This window comes from Pelodiscus sinensis, chromosome 30 (assembly GCF_049634645.1).
Source record: "Pelodiscus sinensis isolate JC-2024 chromosome 30, ASM4963464v1, whole genome shotgun sequence".
Lineage (NCBI taxonomy): Eukaryota > Metazoa > Chordata > Testudines > Trionychidae > Pelodiscus > Pelodiscus sinensis.
The window spans coordinates 1,439,291-1,455,774 of NC_134740.1; the positions used below are offsets into that span (position 1 = coordinate 1,439,291).

The 16,484-nt window shown below is 55.3% G+C and overlaps 1 protein-coding gene across 1 annotated transcript; it reads left to right on the forward strand.

The window, feature by feature from the left end:
- Positions 1–4,199: 4,199 nt before the first annotated feature.
- On the forward strand, positions 4,200–12,026 carry LOC142821092 (basement membrane proteoglycan-like). Its single transcript, XM_075911878.1, has 7 exons — positions 4,200–4,329; positions 4,635–4,955; positions 5,753–6,073; positions 6,752–7,072; positions 7,990–8,310; positions 10,481–10,585; positions 10,814–12,026. Exons 1-7 carry the CDS (start codon positions 4,200–4,202, stop codon positions 10,906–10,908), a joined length of 1,614 nt encoding a protein of 537 aa, XP_075767993.1. The 3' UTR covers positions 10,909–12,026.
- The last annotated feature ends 4,458 nt before the right edge of the window (positions 12,027–16,484 follow it).

A 16,484-nucleotide genomic window follows, 5' to 3' on the forward strand; every position in this document is an offset into this window, starting at 1 on the left:
AAAACAGGAACTCTTAGTATGGCCTGGACGGACACACACACGCAGAAGTAGGCATACACTGAAACACTCATCTATGCACACAGACACACACAGACAAAGACACAGGTTTATATACAGAGACACGTAGGTATACACAAACACAGAGACACACAGACACAAACAGGTATTCATTCACTCAGGCACATATACATACACACACAGAGACACAGAGACAAACACTGCCACACACACACCTATGCATACACACATATATACATGTGTACACACGCACACAGATACACACACACACACATACAGACACGTAGACACACACACACATGTGTTTTTACCTAATGTCAGTCAAGAGCTCTTTATAGTTATCTGTGCCGGAACAGCCTCTGTCTGCCCCATAGTTGTTCGGGAGGAGAAATCTCCAGGAATGGGTTTCTCAGCCATTCTCCCCACTATTACTGGTGGCCACCCCATGTGGCCGGCAGCTTGGCACCTGCGTGGCTGCAGGTCAACATGCCCGTGGAATATGCTGGTTCGCACTCAGCCAAAGGAACGGTGAACACCGCCGTTCCACAGACAACATTGTCTCTCCCCAACATGGCTGTCCAGATACTAACGCTCTTCCCACATGGAAGCTCACAGAGTACGTGAGAAACGTGGCCGCCCGACTAGCAACAACGGACGGGCCGCCCAACTAAAAAAACCCCAGGAGTGGACAAAGGGGCAATCCATCTGGTCACCCAGGGAAAGCCAAGACCCTCCTCTTTTCGGCTCTGTAGAGTAACCCAATAACTGTCTTTGGGGGGATGCATTTCTCTGTCTGGCTCCAACCGTGTCTCCACCGCCATGGCGGGATGGAAGCCATGCCCGTTCCATTCTCCAACTCGCATCTTCTCTTTCCTCCCTCTCCTGCCCGGGTGGCCCCTCACACGCTGCTGTTCTCTTCAGGACCCCCTGCAGAGCCGACATTGAGTGTGGACCCCCCGTCCAGAGAAGCAATTGAGGGGCACCCACTCGTCGTCACCTGCACGGCTCCCGGGCACGCCGCGGAGCGGAGGTTCCACTTCTACCAGCACGGAGCAGAGATCGAGGCAGGGTCCGAGACCCACATCACAGAGCCCGACACCGAAGCTAGGAACGTCGCCGTGCTGAGCATCCCGCTGGCGGATACCAACAGCTTTGGGGAATACTCCTGCGGGTACGAAGAGAAGGACAGCGGGAGATGGATTCCCTCCACCAGGAGCCAGGCTGTGATGGTCACTTTGAAAGGTGAGGCTGCCGTAGGGACACACAACCAGCGATAGAAAACCGGAACACGAAGTATGGCCCGTACAGACACACACACACGAACACACACAGAGACACACACAGTTATGCATAGACACAGACACGCATGCCTACACACACAGAGAGAAACACACATACAGACACACCAATACACATGAGTTTTTACCTATTGTCAGTCAATAGGATTTCATGGGTTTCCATGACGGAAGTGGCTCTGTCTACCCCATAGTTGTTCTAGAACCGGAATCTCTCCCATGGTTCCTCTGGCGTACGGGATTTCCCACTCATTCTCCCCATTATTACTCGTGGCCACCCCATGTGGACGGCAGTCTTCCACCTGCGTGGCTGCAGTTCAACATGCCCGTGGAATATGGCGGTTCGCACTTCAGCCAAAGAAACGGTGAACACCGCCGTTCCAGAGATAACAGCGTTTCTGCCCCACATGGCTGCCCAGATACTAACGCACTTCCAATATGGCATCTCACAGGCTACGTGAGAAACGTGGGCGCCTGACTAGCAACAACGGATGGGCCGCCCAACTTAAAAAATCCCAGGAGTGGCCATGGGGGCAAAACCTCTGGTCATCCATGGAAAGCCAAGTCCCGCCTGTGTCCCACTCCGTAGGGTAACCCAGTAACCGTCTTTCGGGGGATGCATTTCTCTGTCCCACTCCAACCGAGTCTTCACCGCCATGGCGGGATAGAAGCCACGCCCGTCTCATTCTCCAATCCGCATCTTCTCTTTCCTCCCTCTCCTGCCCGGGTGGCCCCTCACACGCTGCTGTTCTCCTCAGGCCCCCCTGCAGAGCCGACGTTGAGTGTGGACCCCCCGTCCAGAGAGGCGAATGAAGGGCACCCCCTCATCATCACCTGCACGGCTCCCGGGGTCGCTGCAGAGCGAAGGTTCCACTTCTACCAGCAAGGAGCCGAGCTCGAGGCAGGAGCCGAGAAGCACATCGCGGCGCCTGACACCCCACCTAGGAACGTCGCCGTGCTGAGCATCCCGCGGGCGGATACCAACAGCTCTGGGGAATACTCCTGCGGGTACGAAGAGAAGGACAGTGGGAGATGGATTCCCTCCACCAGGAGCCAGGCTGTGATGGTCACCTTGAAAGGTGAGGCTGTGGTAGGGACACACAATGAGCAATAGAAAACAGGAACACTTAGTATGGCCTGGATAGACACACACTCTCAGAAGTATGCATACACTGAAACACTCATCTATGCACACAGACACACACAGACAAAGACACACGTTTATATACAGAGACACGTAGGTATACACAAACACAGAGACACACAGACACAAACAGGTATTCATTCACTCAGGCACATATACATACACACACAGAGACACAGAGACAAACACTGCCACACACACACGTATGCACACATACATATATACATGTGTACACACGCACACTCAGACACACACACACATGGGTTTTTACCTAATGTCGGTCAAGAGCTCTTTATAGTTATCCGTGCCGGAAGAGCCTCTGTCTGCCCCATAGTTGTTTGGGAGGAGAAATCTCCTGGAATGGGTTTCTCAGCCATTCTCCCCACTATTACTGGTGGCCACCCCATGTGGCCGGCAGCTTAGCACCTGCGTGGCTGCAGGTCAACATACCCGTGGAATATGCTGGTTCGCACTCAGCCAAAGGAACGGTGAACACCGCCGTTCCACAGACAACATTGTCTCTCCCCAACATGGCTGTCCAGATACTAACGCTCTTCCCACATGGAAGCTCACAGAGTACGTGAGAAACGTGGCCGCCCGACTAGCAACAACGGACGGGCCGCCCAACTAAAAAAAATCCCTTGAGTGGACAAAGGGGCAATCCATCTGGTCACCCAGGGAAAGCCAAGACCCTCCTCTTTTCGGTTCCGTAGACTAACCCAATAACTGTATTTGGGGGCATGCATTTCTCTGTCCCGCTCCAACCGTGTCTCCACCGCCATGGCGGGATGGAAGCCATGCCCGTTCCATTCTCCAACTCGCATCTTCTCTTTCCTCCCTCTCCTGCCCGGGTGGCCCCTCACACGCTGCTGTTCTCTTCAGGACCCCCTGCAGAGCCGAAGTTGAGTGTAGACCCCCCGTCCAGAGAAGCAAATGAGGGGCACCCACTCGTCGTCACCTGCACAGCTCCCGGGCACGCTGCGGAGCGGAGGTTCCACTTCTACCAGCACGGAGCAGAGATCGAGGCAGGGTCCGAGACCCACATCACAGAGCCCGACACCGAAGCTAGGAACATCGCCGTACTGAGCATCCCGCTGGCGGATACGAACAGCTCTGGGGTATACACCTGCGGGTACGAAGAGAAGGACAGCAGGAGATGGATTCCCTCCACCAGGAGCCAGGCTGTGATGGTCACTTTGAAAGGTGAGGCTGCCGTAGGGACACACAACGAGCAATAGAAAACAGGAACTCTTAGTATGGCCTGGACGGACACACACACGCAGAAGTAGGCATACACTGAAACACTCATCTATGCACACAGGCACACACAGACAAAGACACAGGTTTATATACAGAGACACGTAGGTATACACAAACACAGAGACACACAGACACAAACAGGTATTCATTCACTCAGGCACATATACATACACACACAGAGACACAGAGACAAACACTGCCACACACACACCTATGCATACACACATATATACATGTGTACACACGCACACAGATACACACACACACACATACAGACACGTAGACACACACACACATGTGTTTTTACCTAATGTCAGTCAAGAGCTCTTTATAGTTATCTGTGCCGGAACAGCCTCTGTCTGCCCCATAGTTGTTCGGGAGGAGAAATCTCCAGGAATGGGTTTCTCAGCCATTCTCCCCACTATTACTGGTGGCCACCCCATGTGGCCGGCAGCTTGGCACCTGCGTGGCTGCAGGTCAACATGCCCGTGGAATATGCTGGTTCGCACTCAGCCAAAGGAACGGTGAACACCGCCGTTCCACAGACAGCATTGTCTCTCCCCAACATGGCTGTCCAGATACTAACGCTCTTCCCACATGGAAGCTCACAGAGTACGTGAGAAACGTGGCCGCCCGACTAGCAACAACGGACGGGCCGCCCAACTAAAAAAACCCCAGGAGTGGACAAAGGGGCAATCCATCTGGTCACCCAGGGAAAGCCAAGACCCTCCTCTTTTCGGCTCTGTAGAGTAACCCAATAACTGTCTTTGGGGGGATGCATTTCTCTGTCTGGCTCCAACCGTGTCTCCACCGCCATGGCGGGATGGAAGCCATGCCCGTTCCATTCTCCAACTCGCATCTTCTCTTTCCTCCCTCTCCTGCCCGGGTGGCCCCTCACACGCTGCTGTTCTCTTCAGGACCCCCTGCAGAGCCGACATTGAGTGTGGACCCCCCGTCCAGAGAAGCAAATGAGGGGCACCCACTCGTCGTCACCTGCACGGCTCCCGGGCACGCCGCGGAGCGGAGGTTCCACTTCTACCAGCACGGAGCAGAGATCGAGGCAGGGTCCGAGACCCACATCACAGAGCCCGACACCGAAGCTAGGAACGTCGCCGTGCTGAGCATCCCGCTGGCGGATACCAACAGCTTTGGGGAATACTCCTGCGGGTACGAAGAGAAGGACAGCGGGAGATGGATTCCCTCCACCAGGAGCCAGGCTGTGATGGTCACTTTGAAAGGTGAGGCTGCCGTAGGGACACACAACCAGCGATAGAAAACCGGAACACGTAGTATGGCCCGTACAGACACACACACACGAACATACACAGAGACACACACAGTTATGCATAGACACAGACACGCATGCCTACACACACAGAGAGACACACACATACACATGAGTTTTTACCTATTGTCAGTCAATAGGATTTCATGGGTTTCCATGACTGAAGTGGCTCTGTCTGCCCCATAGTTGTTCTAGAACCGGAATCTCTCCCATGGTTCCTCTGGCGTACGGGATTTCCCACTCATTCTCCCCATTATTACTCGTGGCCACCCCATGTGGACGGCACTCTTCCACCTGCGTGGCTGCAGTTCAACATGCCCGTGGAATATGGCGGTTCGCACTTCAGCCAAAGAAACGGTGAACACCGCCGTTCCAGAGATAACAGCGTTTCTGCCCCACATGGCTGCCCAGATACTAACGCACTTCCAATATGGCATCTCACAGGCTACGTGAGAAATGTGGGCGCCTGACTAGCAACAACGGATGGGCCGCCCAACTTAAAAAATCCCAGGAGTGGCCATGGGGGCAAAACCTCTGGTCATCCATGGAAAGCCAAGTCCCGCCTGTGTCCCACTCCGTAGGGTAACCCAGTAACCCTCTTTCGGGGGATGCATTTCTCTGTCCCGCTCCAACCGAGTCTTCACCGCCATGGCGGGATATAAGCCACGCCCGTCTCATTCTCCAATCCGCATCTTCTCTTTCCTCCCTCTCCTGCCCGGGTGGCCCCTCACACGCTGCTGTTCTCCTCAGGCCCCCCTGCAGAGCCGACGTTGAGTGTGGACCCCCCGTCCAGAGAGGCGAATGAAGGACACCCCCTCATCATCACCTGCACGGCTCCCGGGGACGCTGCAGAGCGAAGGTTCCACTTCTACCAGCAAGGAGCCGAGCTTGAGGCAGGAGCCGAGAAGCACATCGCGGCGCCTGACACCCCACCTAGGAACGTCGCCGTGCTGAGCATCCCGCGGGCGGATACCAACAGCTCTGGGGAATACTCCTGCGAGTACGAGGAGAAGGACAGCGGGAGATGGATTCCCTCCACCAGGAGTCTGGCTGTGATGGTCACCTTGAAAGGTGAGGCTGCTGTAGGGACACACAACGAGCAATAGAAAACAGGAACACTTAGTATGGCCTGCATTGACACACACACGCAGAAGTATGCATACACTGAAACACTCATCTATGCACACAGACACACACAGACAAAGAGACTCAGAGACAAACACTGCCACACGCACACGTATGCATACGCATATATATACATTTGTGCACCCCATGTGGCCGGCAGCCTGGCACCTGCGTGGCTGTAGGTCAACATGCCCGTGGAATATGCTGGTTCGCACTCAGCCAAAGGAACGGTGAACACCGCCGTTCCACAGACAACATTGTCTCTCCCCAACATGGCTGTCCAGATACTAACGCTCTTCCCACATGGAAGCTCACGGAGTACGTGAGAAACGTGGCCGCCTGACTAGCAACAATGGACGGGCCGCCCAACTAAAAAGAAACCCAGGAGTGGACAAATGGGCAATCCATCTGGTCACCCAGGGGAATCTAAGTCCCGCGTCTTTTTGGCTCCGTAGATTAACCCAATAACTGTCTTTGGGGGGATGCATTTCTCTGTCCCGCTCCAACCGTGTCTCCACTGCCATGGTGGGATGGAAGCCATGCCCATTCCATTCTCCAACTCGCATCTTCTCTTTCCTCCCTCTCATGCCCGGGTGGCCCCTCACACGCTGCTGTTCTCCTCAGGACCCCCTGCAGAGCCGACGTTGAGTGTGGACCCCCCGTCCAGAGAAGCAAATGAGGGGCACCCACTCGTCTTCACGTGCACGGCTCCTGGGCACACCGCAGAGCGGAGGTTCCACTTCTACCAGCATGGAGCAGAGATCGAGGCAGGGTCTGAGACCCACATCACAGAGCCCGACACCCCACCTTGGAACGTCGCCGTGCTGAGCATCCCGCGGGCGGATACCAACAGCTCTGGGGAATACTCCTGCGGGTACGAGGAGAAGGACAGCGGGAGATGGATTCCCTCCACCAGGAGCCAGGCTGTGATGGTTACCTTGAAAGGTGAGGCTGCCATAGGGTTACACAACCAGGTCTAGACACACGGAGCACTTAGTATGGCCTGGACAGACAGACACACACAGAGACACACAGAGACATACACACGTATGCATAGACACTTATATGCATACATACTCACACACAGAGAAAGGTGAGGCTACCGTAGGAACACACAACGAGCCCTAGACACATGGAAAGCTGAGTGTGGCCTGGACAGACACACACAGACACTCACACATACAGACACACACACACATGCATTTTTACCTATTGTCAGTCAATAGCATTTCATGGGTTTCCGTCACGGAAGAGGCTCTGTCTGCCCTATAGTTGTTCTGGAGCAGGAATCTCTCCCATGGTTCCTCTGGTGTACTGTATTTCCCAGCCATTCTCCCCAATATTATTCATGGCCACCCCACGTGGCCAGAAGCCTGGCTCTTGTGTGGCTGCAGTTTTACATGCCTGTGGAATATGGCGGCTCGCACTCAACCTAAGGAACGATGAACGCATCCTCTCCAGAGACAATAATGTCTCTGCCCAACATGGCTGCCCAGATACTAACACTCTTCCAATATAGGGGCTCAAAGGGTACGTGTGAAACATGGCCGCCCAACTACCAACAACGGACGGGTCGCCCAACTGTAAAACCCAGGAGTCGCCAAGGAGGGAATCTATCTGGTCACCCAGGGAAAGCCAGTATCCACCTCTTCCCACTCCATAGGGTAACCCAATAACCGTTTTGGGAGGATGCATTTCTCTGTCCCACTCCAACCATGTCTCCACTGCCATAGCGGGATGGAAGCTACGCCCGTTCCATTCTCCAAATTCCCGTTCCATTCTTCACGCCCGTTCCATTCTTCATCTTCTCTTTCCTCCCTCTCTTGCCCGAGTGGCCCCTCACACACTGCTTTTCTTCTCAGGCCCCCCTGCAAAGCCGACGTTGAGTGTGGATCCCCCATCCAGAGAGGTGAATGAAGGGCACCCCCTTGTCATCACCTGCACGGCGCCCTGGGACGCTGCAGAGCGGAGGTTCCACTTCTACCAGCACGGATCCGAGATCAAGGCAGGGTCCAAGACCCACATCACGACGCCAGACACCCCACCTAGGAACGTCGCCGTGCTGAGCATCCCGCGGGCGGATTCCAACAGCTCTGGGGAATACTCCTGCGGGTACGAGGAGAAGGACAGCGGGAGATGGATTCCCTCCACCAGGAGCCAGGCTGTGATGGTTACCTTGAAAGGTGAGGCTGCCGTAGGAACACACAACCAGGTCTAGACAAATGGAACAGTTAGTATGGCCTGTACACACACACACACACACACACACACACACACACACAGCCCCCCTAAGCATTCAACTTGCAAGCACTATCATGCAGAAACTCTGGTGCCCATTGTGCGCATTATACAGTATAGCTGCTCGTTCCCCGACCCATCCTCTCCTGCCCTAGTGCCCATTATAAAGTATAGTCGCCCCTTCCCTACCCTACCCTCTGCTGCCCGTAATGCCCATTATACAATATATCCTCCCCATTCCCGCCCCGCCCTCTGCTGCCCCTAGTCCCCAGTTAGCAGACGTTTCACTTCTACAAAAATGGGACCACGTTCGACACTAGTGCCTCAAGGCCTGAACTGATCATCCCCCAGGCTGGCCTTGACATGTCCAGGGAATTCACCTGTGGGTACGAGGAGATGGTGAACGGGCCTCCCCCAGGAGCCTGGCCGTGACTGTCACTGTGAAAGGTGAGTGTCCCAGAACGCCCACAAGAACCCCTGAATCACACCAGTGGCCCCTCTTCTCCTTCCAAAGAGATGCCCTGTTGAAAAGAGGATATTAACAACACTCAGGAATCCTACTGAAGTGCCCCCATGTAACGTTCCGGTGTTGGCATGTCCCTAGGGCTGTGTCATATTGTGGGTTTGCAGATGGGCTCATAGCCAGCTGAATTGCTTCATAATTACTTACAGCCCCAAACCCGGGGTCTTGTACTACAAGGCACACCCAACCTGTCCTACAGAATCCTTGTCTTTGCCATGTTGGCCACCAAGAAGTCCAGCAGGCCATCGCCTTGCACCCGGAGTGATGAGCTGAATGGAAGACCAATGGAGTAACCTCCAGGGCCCTTTTTAGGACCATGTCCGCATGGAGGGAATCCCTTTAATCCTCCCAAATTGGTGTCCAGGGGTGAACACTTGAAACCAACCCCAACTTTTCTCCAGAAAGCTTGAATAGAAAAACGAAAATACAAGCTACAGTTCTGATTCCTGTCCCCTCCTCAAAGGCCTGCAGATCCTACCAATTTTCCAGGATATAGAAATTAACCAGTACAAGGTTAATAAAAGAAAAAGAATTTTTATTATTAAAACAATACCCCAGTTACAAGCTCGAGCTGGAATGGCTAGATGGTAAGAGCCACCAATTAATATAGTCATGGAGGATTCCTCCATGGGCGAAAACTTAGTTGCATTGAGATCAGATCCAAATTCCCAACCGAGAAAACAATAAAATCAGAAGGATTTATTTAAACTTTACCCTACTCACACATGATTAAGAGTCTTTTTTTTGGAGAGAGACATGTCTTCTGTCTCCCTCCGTATCTAGAGAGCAAACCGTCTCAGAGAGAAAGGAGGGAAAACACCAAAGTTCCTTTCTTCCAATTTGAAATCCCTACCCTGTATTTCTATTGGCTGAGCTGATACCAAGACATAGTTAACCCCTTAATCCCCTGGCTGCTGACTAACCCTCATGGTTATGACAAATGGAGATTCCTCCCCCTCCCTAGGAAACCCATGCTAGTGCTTCCCCACCCGCCTAGGAAAATCATTTTTCTAATATGCAGTCTTTCCCACCCTGATTTCAACTTGCCCATGAACAACTCAGTTCCTTTTTTAGGCAGCGGCCATGACTTACAGGTTTGTCTGAATGCTCCCAGCCAAGTTCCTCCAGTGTGGATTGGCACCACTTAATGTCCCCTGCCAACCAAGTGCTCTGATTCGCTCGACTGGTTCCACACCAGTTCCACCAGGTCTGTTGCTAATTTCCCAGGAACAACCCCATCAAACACAAAGGCTCATCCCCTCGCCCCCCAAAAAGGCATGTGACTCATGGAAACCCAATCGGCGCACCCTCAGCTGGCAATAGACACTTTGTTTTGTGCTCTCCCTGCACAAGATTTGGTGCCAACATAGAATGGTAATTGTGATGATGTTTTGCGCGGTCCTATCAAAATCCAATCACATCGTAGGCTGGCCCCGAAATGCATCGGGCAGGCAGAAAACCATCCCTTAAAGGGAAGGGCACCTGGGATTCTTTGCACCGGCCGGGGTGGAGTCGATCTAGTAGATCCATATTCACTCTTCTTTCCCTACGATTCCTACCCATTAACTCCTCCCCTTCTGCCCTTTCCCCAGGTGTCACGTCGTTGCCCATCCCCCTGGTGGCGGGGGCTGCAGCTGGTGTGCTGGCTCTGGTTTTACTTCTACTCCTCCTCTGTCTCTGTGTGAGGAAAAGGAAAGGTGCGTGGGCACAGGAGAGAGGTGGGTGTGAAGGGGGAATCTGCCATTCAGGATGAAAATTCAAGTCTCCGTATCAAGGAGATTCTGGGTAATTTGGTAGCTGTATGATGCTGGTGCAAAAGAGAGAGATGGTAGGAAGGGGAACGGGACCTACTATTTGGGATTCAGGTGCCTTAACGTGGGACAGGATCACTCCAAGAGACGTTATGTTGATTCCCTCCTTGGCAGGCTCCAGGTGGTCGATAAACAGAACCAAGAAGGATGGCTCCATTGGCAGTTACTCGCCGATACCCCTGGCATCAATGAACCCAGACACTTTTTAGCCTCTGCGGGAACCCACACCGCTCTTTCCCACCCTGCTGCCTTAGTTTTCCCTCAACGTGTCATAAGGTTAATGAAGAGCCATGAAGCTTACGACGCTGAGGTCTCCGTCTCACGAGTGGTCACGTGCCAGGTCTCCTGCCCACTTCGGGGTGAGCAGAGAACCCCTTGTGCCGAAAATGTCCCCAACCCAATGAAATAAGATTGCGTCTCTTTACTTGTCGCAGAGAGTCTGGGAGTGTTTGCGAGGAAGGAGGACGTTTCGATTCTCCTAACGTTTCAGCAGATCTCCCTCCTTTGCCATGAGGATTGAAGACGATGTGAATCACTGTAAATTCCCTGTCTCCTCTTTGGTATTAAACACCCCTCTAATCTCCTAAGGCAGGGTGGGGAATCTTTTTGGGGCTGGGGGGCCACGGAGCCGCAGAAAAATCAGTCAGGGTCACAGACTAGCAAGAAGCAGGGAATAAAACACCCTCGCTGATCTGACCACCAAATGAGAAGCAAGGAAAAAGACTCCCCCTTGCTCCCCTTAAACTCCAGCCCAATGGAGGTGGGGGAGGTGCTGAGGATCAGAGTTACCCCCAGGGTTGGATTAACTCTTCTGGCACCTGGGGCTAGTCCCATGAGGCTCTGCAAGAATGGGATGGAGATGGGGGTGGGGTCTGGATGGGAGGAGGGTGCAGAAGCAGGGTGGAGATGTGGGCGGGGTCTATGCAGAGTGGAGGGGAGTTTGGGAGCGCTTTCCTGCAGCACACAGAGCCGTTTCCTGCCCCCTAGCAGGGTCTACAGCTGTGGGGAGCTGAGGGGTCACTCATGCCACTGCGGGGTGGGAGGATGAGCCCCACGACTGTTACCAGATTTGCCCAATACTCTGGGGTGTGCTCATTTATTAGGGTTACACTGACGGGGCCGGAGGGAGGTTCACAATTCTATCCGATTGTAGTAAAAACTAAGTGTGCTTCTTCCCCTCCATTGCTTAAGCTCAAAACAGCACGTATCATTTTGCTGATTGCGCAGGCCTTAGTAGCTGCTAAACTTTCTGCTAGCTCTTTTTCTATAAGGGTATGTCTACACTACCCCGCTAGTTCGAACTAGGAGGGTAATGTAGGCATACCGCCTGTGCAAATGAAGCCCAGGATTTGAATTTCCCGGGCTTCATTTGCATAAGCCGGGCACCGCCATTTTTAAATCCCGGCTAGTTCGAACCATGGAATGAGGAAGCCTAATCCGAACTAGCTACTCCGTGCCGCATGTAGCCACGCGGCACGGGGTTCGAACTAGCCGGGATTTAAAAATGGCGGCGCCCGGCTTATGCAAATGAAGCCCTGGGAATTCAAATCCCGGGCTTCATTTGCAAGTGCGGTATGCCTCCATTACCCCGCTAGTTCGAACTAGCGGGGTAGTGTAGACATACCCAGAGGGAACTAAATAAACTTGCAGTAACCAATCACGTTGCGACACGCTAGCCAGAAGGAATGTGGAATCCATAAAAGTTTCAGCTCGGGCGCTGCCCGTGGTCGACCTTGCTTTGAGCACTGAGCTCCTCTGTCAACCTTGTTTGCAAACAATAAAATGGAGTTGGACCCAGCCAGAAAGCGTGACTGTCTTCTTGAGGCAAATTGGACTAGCCTCCAGGGGACGAAACTAGCAATTTATGCCAGACGGGTGCTGCGGGTGCTTCTTTGTGCTCTCCTATGGGGCTGAATTCTCCCTGCTGCCCATTCCCCCTCCCACTGGAGCGCCCCTGCAGGAACTAGGCTCCTCAGGACGGGGTTCTCCCCACCTTAGCACCACACAGACACTCACCCCCACTACCAGAGCACCCCTGGGGGGACTGGGCACTCAGCTCTCACACGCTGACCCCTCCTACATCCCTGGACTCAGCACACTGGTTAACAGCAACGCCCCACTGCACCCCCATGTGCCTTTGGGCTCCGTGGGCAGAATTAAACAGCACTTTACGCTGCCATCCTCATAAACCCCCAGCTTCAGCACCTCCCGATCCCAACTCTCACCCCACAATCATTCCCGGGGAAACCACACGATGAGCAAACCCCACGAGATTTTGGTCACGCCAGGGATCTGCCGCTTGGGGACAAGAAGTATTGATGCAGAGCGAATGGAGAAGCCAAAACAACCCCACCTGAGGAAGAGCGGACAAAAGAGAAAGGAAGAGACAGAAGCAACCAGCTTCACAATGAAGGTGATTTATTTCGGAGCAGTGAAAACAGTGACACTATTAAATCGAAATTGAAACCGATTACAAATGTTATAACAGTTTATATAGGGTAGGGTCTGGAGGGTCTTCTTAGAGAGGTAGTTAGCGATGAGCAGGGGGAGAGAGAAAGAGAGAGAGAGACCTCACCTATCGGTGGAGCTTGCCCGGATCGGGGTTCCCAAACGGTGATAGGAGCCGGGGGTCCGGAGGGCAGCAGACGAGCAGAGCAGAGCCCCCAGCACGATCAGACAGGAGATGAAGACGTCTCAGTGGAACGGATGTTGTTTAAATCCAGGTATCAGAACAATTTTTCTTGGGCAAGGGTAGGAGGTTTCATAGGGACAGGACAATCACTTGAAGAGAAACGGGCGAGACAACAGAGACTGATCACACCTGGCTATGGGGGATGTTCCTTGAACGAGCTCACAATGCAACTAGGCAGTTGCAGTATTTTGGCTGTCAATAAGCTCGTTAGTAGAATTGGTCTGATAATGACTAATTTGGGTGGGAACAGGCCTGGATTCTTTAGCATCTGGAGCAGAGAATTCCCTTCAGGCCGTGTTTCTCTGCTTTCGATATCCCAGAATTCAATGAGGTTCCTGCCTGGAAGAGCCGGTCTCCATCCTGTATGCTAATGAGATGTCCCTCCGTCCTAACTTCAATGCCGATGAGGCTGGGGGGTTCCTTAATTAGTCTATGGACCCGTTTTCATTTTCCATCTTTATCTATTCGGTCCGCCAAAGGGCTAAGCTGGCCCACAATGGAAGAGGGACCTACCCATTTCGATTCCAAAGTATGCTCTCTTTTACCCAGTTTGACATACGGGAGCATGTCTCCGGGCCCGGAGAGCCTGGAGTTACCAGCTTTCTGTTTACGGAGGGTATCGCTTCTCTTATTAATGGCCTCGTTAGCTCGGTATTGCAGGGGTCAATTTGTCCTCTTGTAATGGTTTGAGCCATTGAAAATGATCATGCTGCTGTGTTGCTACAGCAGTGTCTCCTGATCCTAAACTTATCTGTGTGGGGTCTACCATCAGCCTCTTCGACTGTCCAAACAGGGTTGGAAACGGCTGTATGTTTGTTCTCCGATGGTTGCTACTACGGCTAGCTGCCAGGATGAAAGGTAGCGTATCTGGTCAATTTTTGACAGTGTTGCTCACAACTTTCCTTAAGTTTTCCAGACCTTTCCACCGTGCTACCTCCCTCAGTCTCCTTAATGTTCCTTCCACTCCCTTGTGTGTGAATTGATGGGCAACATTAACCGACCCCCGCCCAGACCCCGCCCACACCTCCACCCCGCTCCCACACCCTCCTCCTGCGCACACCCCACCCACACCTCCACCCCGCTCCCACACCCTCCTCCTGCGCACACCCCGCCCACACCTCCACCCCGCTCCCACACCCTCCTCCTGCACACACCCCGCCTACACCTCCACCCCGCTCCCATACCCTCCTCCTGCGCACACCCCGCCTACACCTCCACCCCGCTCCCACACCTTCCTCCTGCGCACACCCCGCCTACACCTCCACCCCGCTCCCACACCTTCCTCCTGCGCACACCCCGCCTACACCTCCACCCCGCTCCCACACCCTCCTCCTGCACACACCCCGCCTACACCTCCACCCCGCTCCCATACCCTCCTCCTGCGCACACCCCGCCTACACCTCCACCCCGCTCCCACACCCTCCTCCTGCGCACACCCCGCCCACACCTCCACCCCGCTCCCACACCCTCCTCCTGCACACACCCCGCCCACACCTCCACCCCGCTCCCACACCCTTCTCCTGCGTACACCCCGCCCACACCTCCACCCCGCTCCCATGCCCTCCTCCTGCACACACCCCGCCTACACCTCCACCCCGCTCCCATACCCTCCTCCTGCGCACACCCCGCCTACACCTCCACCCCGCTCCCACACCTTCCTCCTGCGCACACCCCGCCCACACCTCCACCCCGCTCCCACATCCTCCTCCTGCACACACCCCACCCACACCTCCACCCCGCTCCCACACCCTCCTCCTGCACACACCCCGCCCACACCTCCACCCTGCTCCCACACCCTCCTCCTGCGCACACCCTGCCCACACCTCCACCCCGCTCCCACACCCTCCTCCTGCGCACACCCTGCCCACACCTCCACCCCGCTCCCATGCCCTCCTCCTGCACACCCCCCGCCCACACCTCCACCCCGCTCCCATGCCCTCCTCCTGCACACACCCCGCCCACACCTCCACCCCGCTCCCATGCCCTCCTCCTGCGCACACCCCACCCACACCTCCACCCCGCTCCCATGCCCTCCTCCTGCACACACCCCGCCCACACCTCCACCCTGCTCCCACACTCTCCTCCTGCGCACACCCCACCCACACCTCCACCCCGCTCCCACACCCTCCTCCTGCACACACCCCGCCCACACCTCCACCCTGCTCCCACACCCTCCTCCTGCGCACACCCTGCCCACACCTCCACCCCGCTCCCACACCCTCCTCCTGCGCACACCCTGCCCACACCTCCACCCCGCTCCCATGCCCTCCTCCTGCACACACCCCGCCCACACCTCCACCCCGCTCCCACGCCCTCCTCCTGCACACACCCCACCCACACCTCCACCCCGCTCCCATGCCCTCCTCCTGCGCACACCCCACCCACACCTCCACCCCGCTCCCATGCCCTCCTCCTGCGCACACCCCACCCACACCTCCACCCCGCTCCCATGCCCTCCTCCTGCACACACCCCGCCCACACCTCCACCCTGCTCCCACACTCTCCTCCTGCGCACACCCCACCCACACCTCCACCCCGCTCCCACAACCTCCTCCTGCACACACCCCGCCCACACCTCCACCCCGCTCCCACACCCTCCTCCTGCGCACACCCCGCCCACACCTCCACCCCGCTCCCACACTCTCCTCCTGCACACACCCCGCCCACACCTCCACCCCGCTCCCACACTCTCCTCCTGCACACACCCCGCCCAACGCAGCCACCTCACTCCCACACTCTCCTCCTGCCCAGAGCCTGCCCACACCTCCACCCCGCTCCCACACCCTCCTCCTGCTCACACCCCACCCAAACCTCCACCCTGCTCCCAAACCCTCCTCCTGCGCACACCCCACCCACACCTCCACCCTGCTCCCACACACTCCTCCTGCGCACACCCCGCCCACACCTCCACCCCACTCCCACACCCTCCTACTGCCCAGAGCCTGCCCACACCTCCTCCCCAAAGAGCAACACATTTTCCTGCTGCACACAGACCTGTTTCCTGCCCCCTAGCAGGGGCCTGCAGCTACTGGGAGCCAGCAGGGTCCCTCATGCCTCTGCGGGGCGGGGGAGCTGAGTCCTGCATCTCACAGT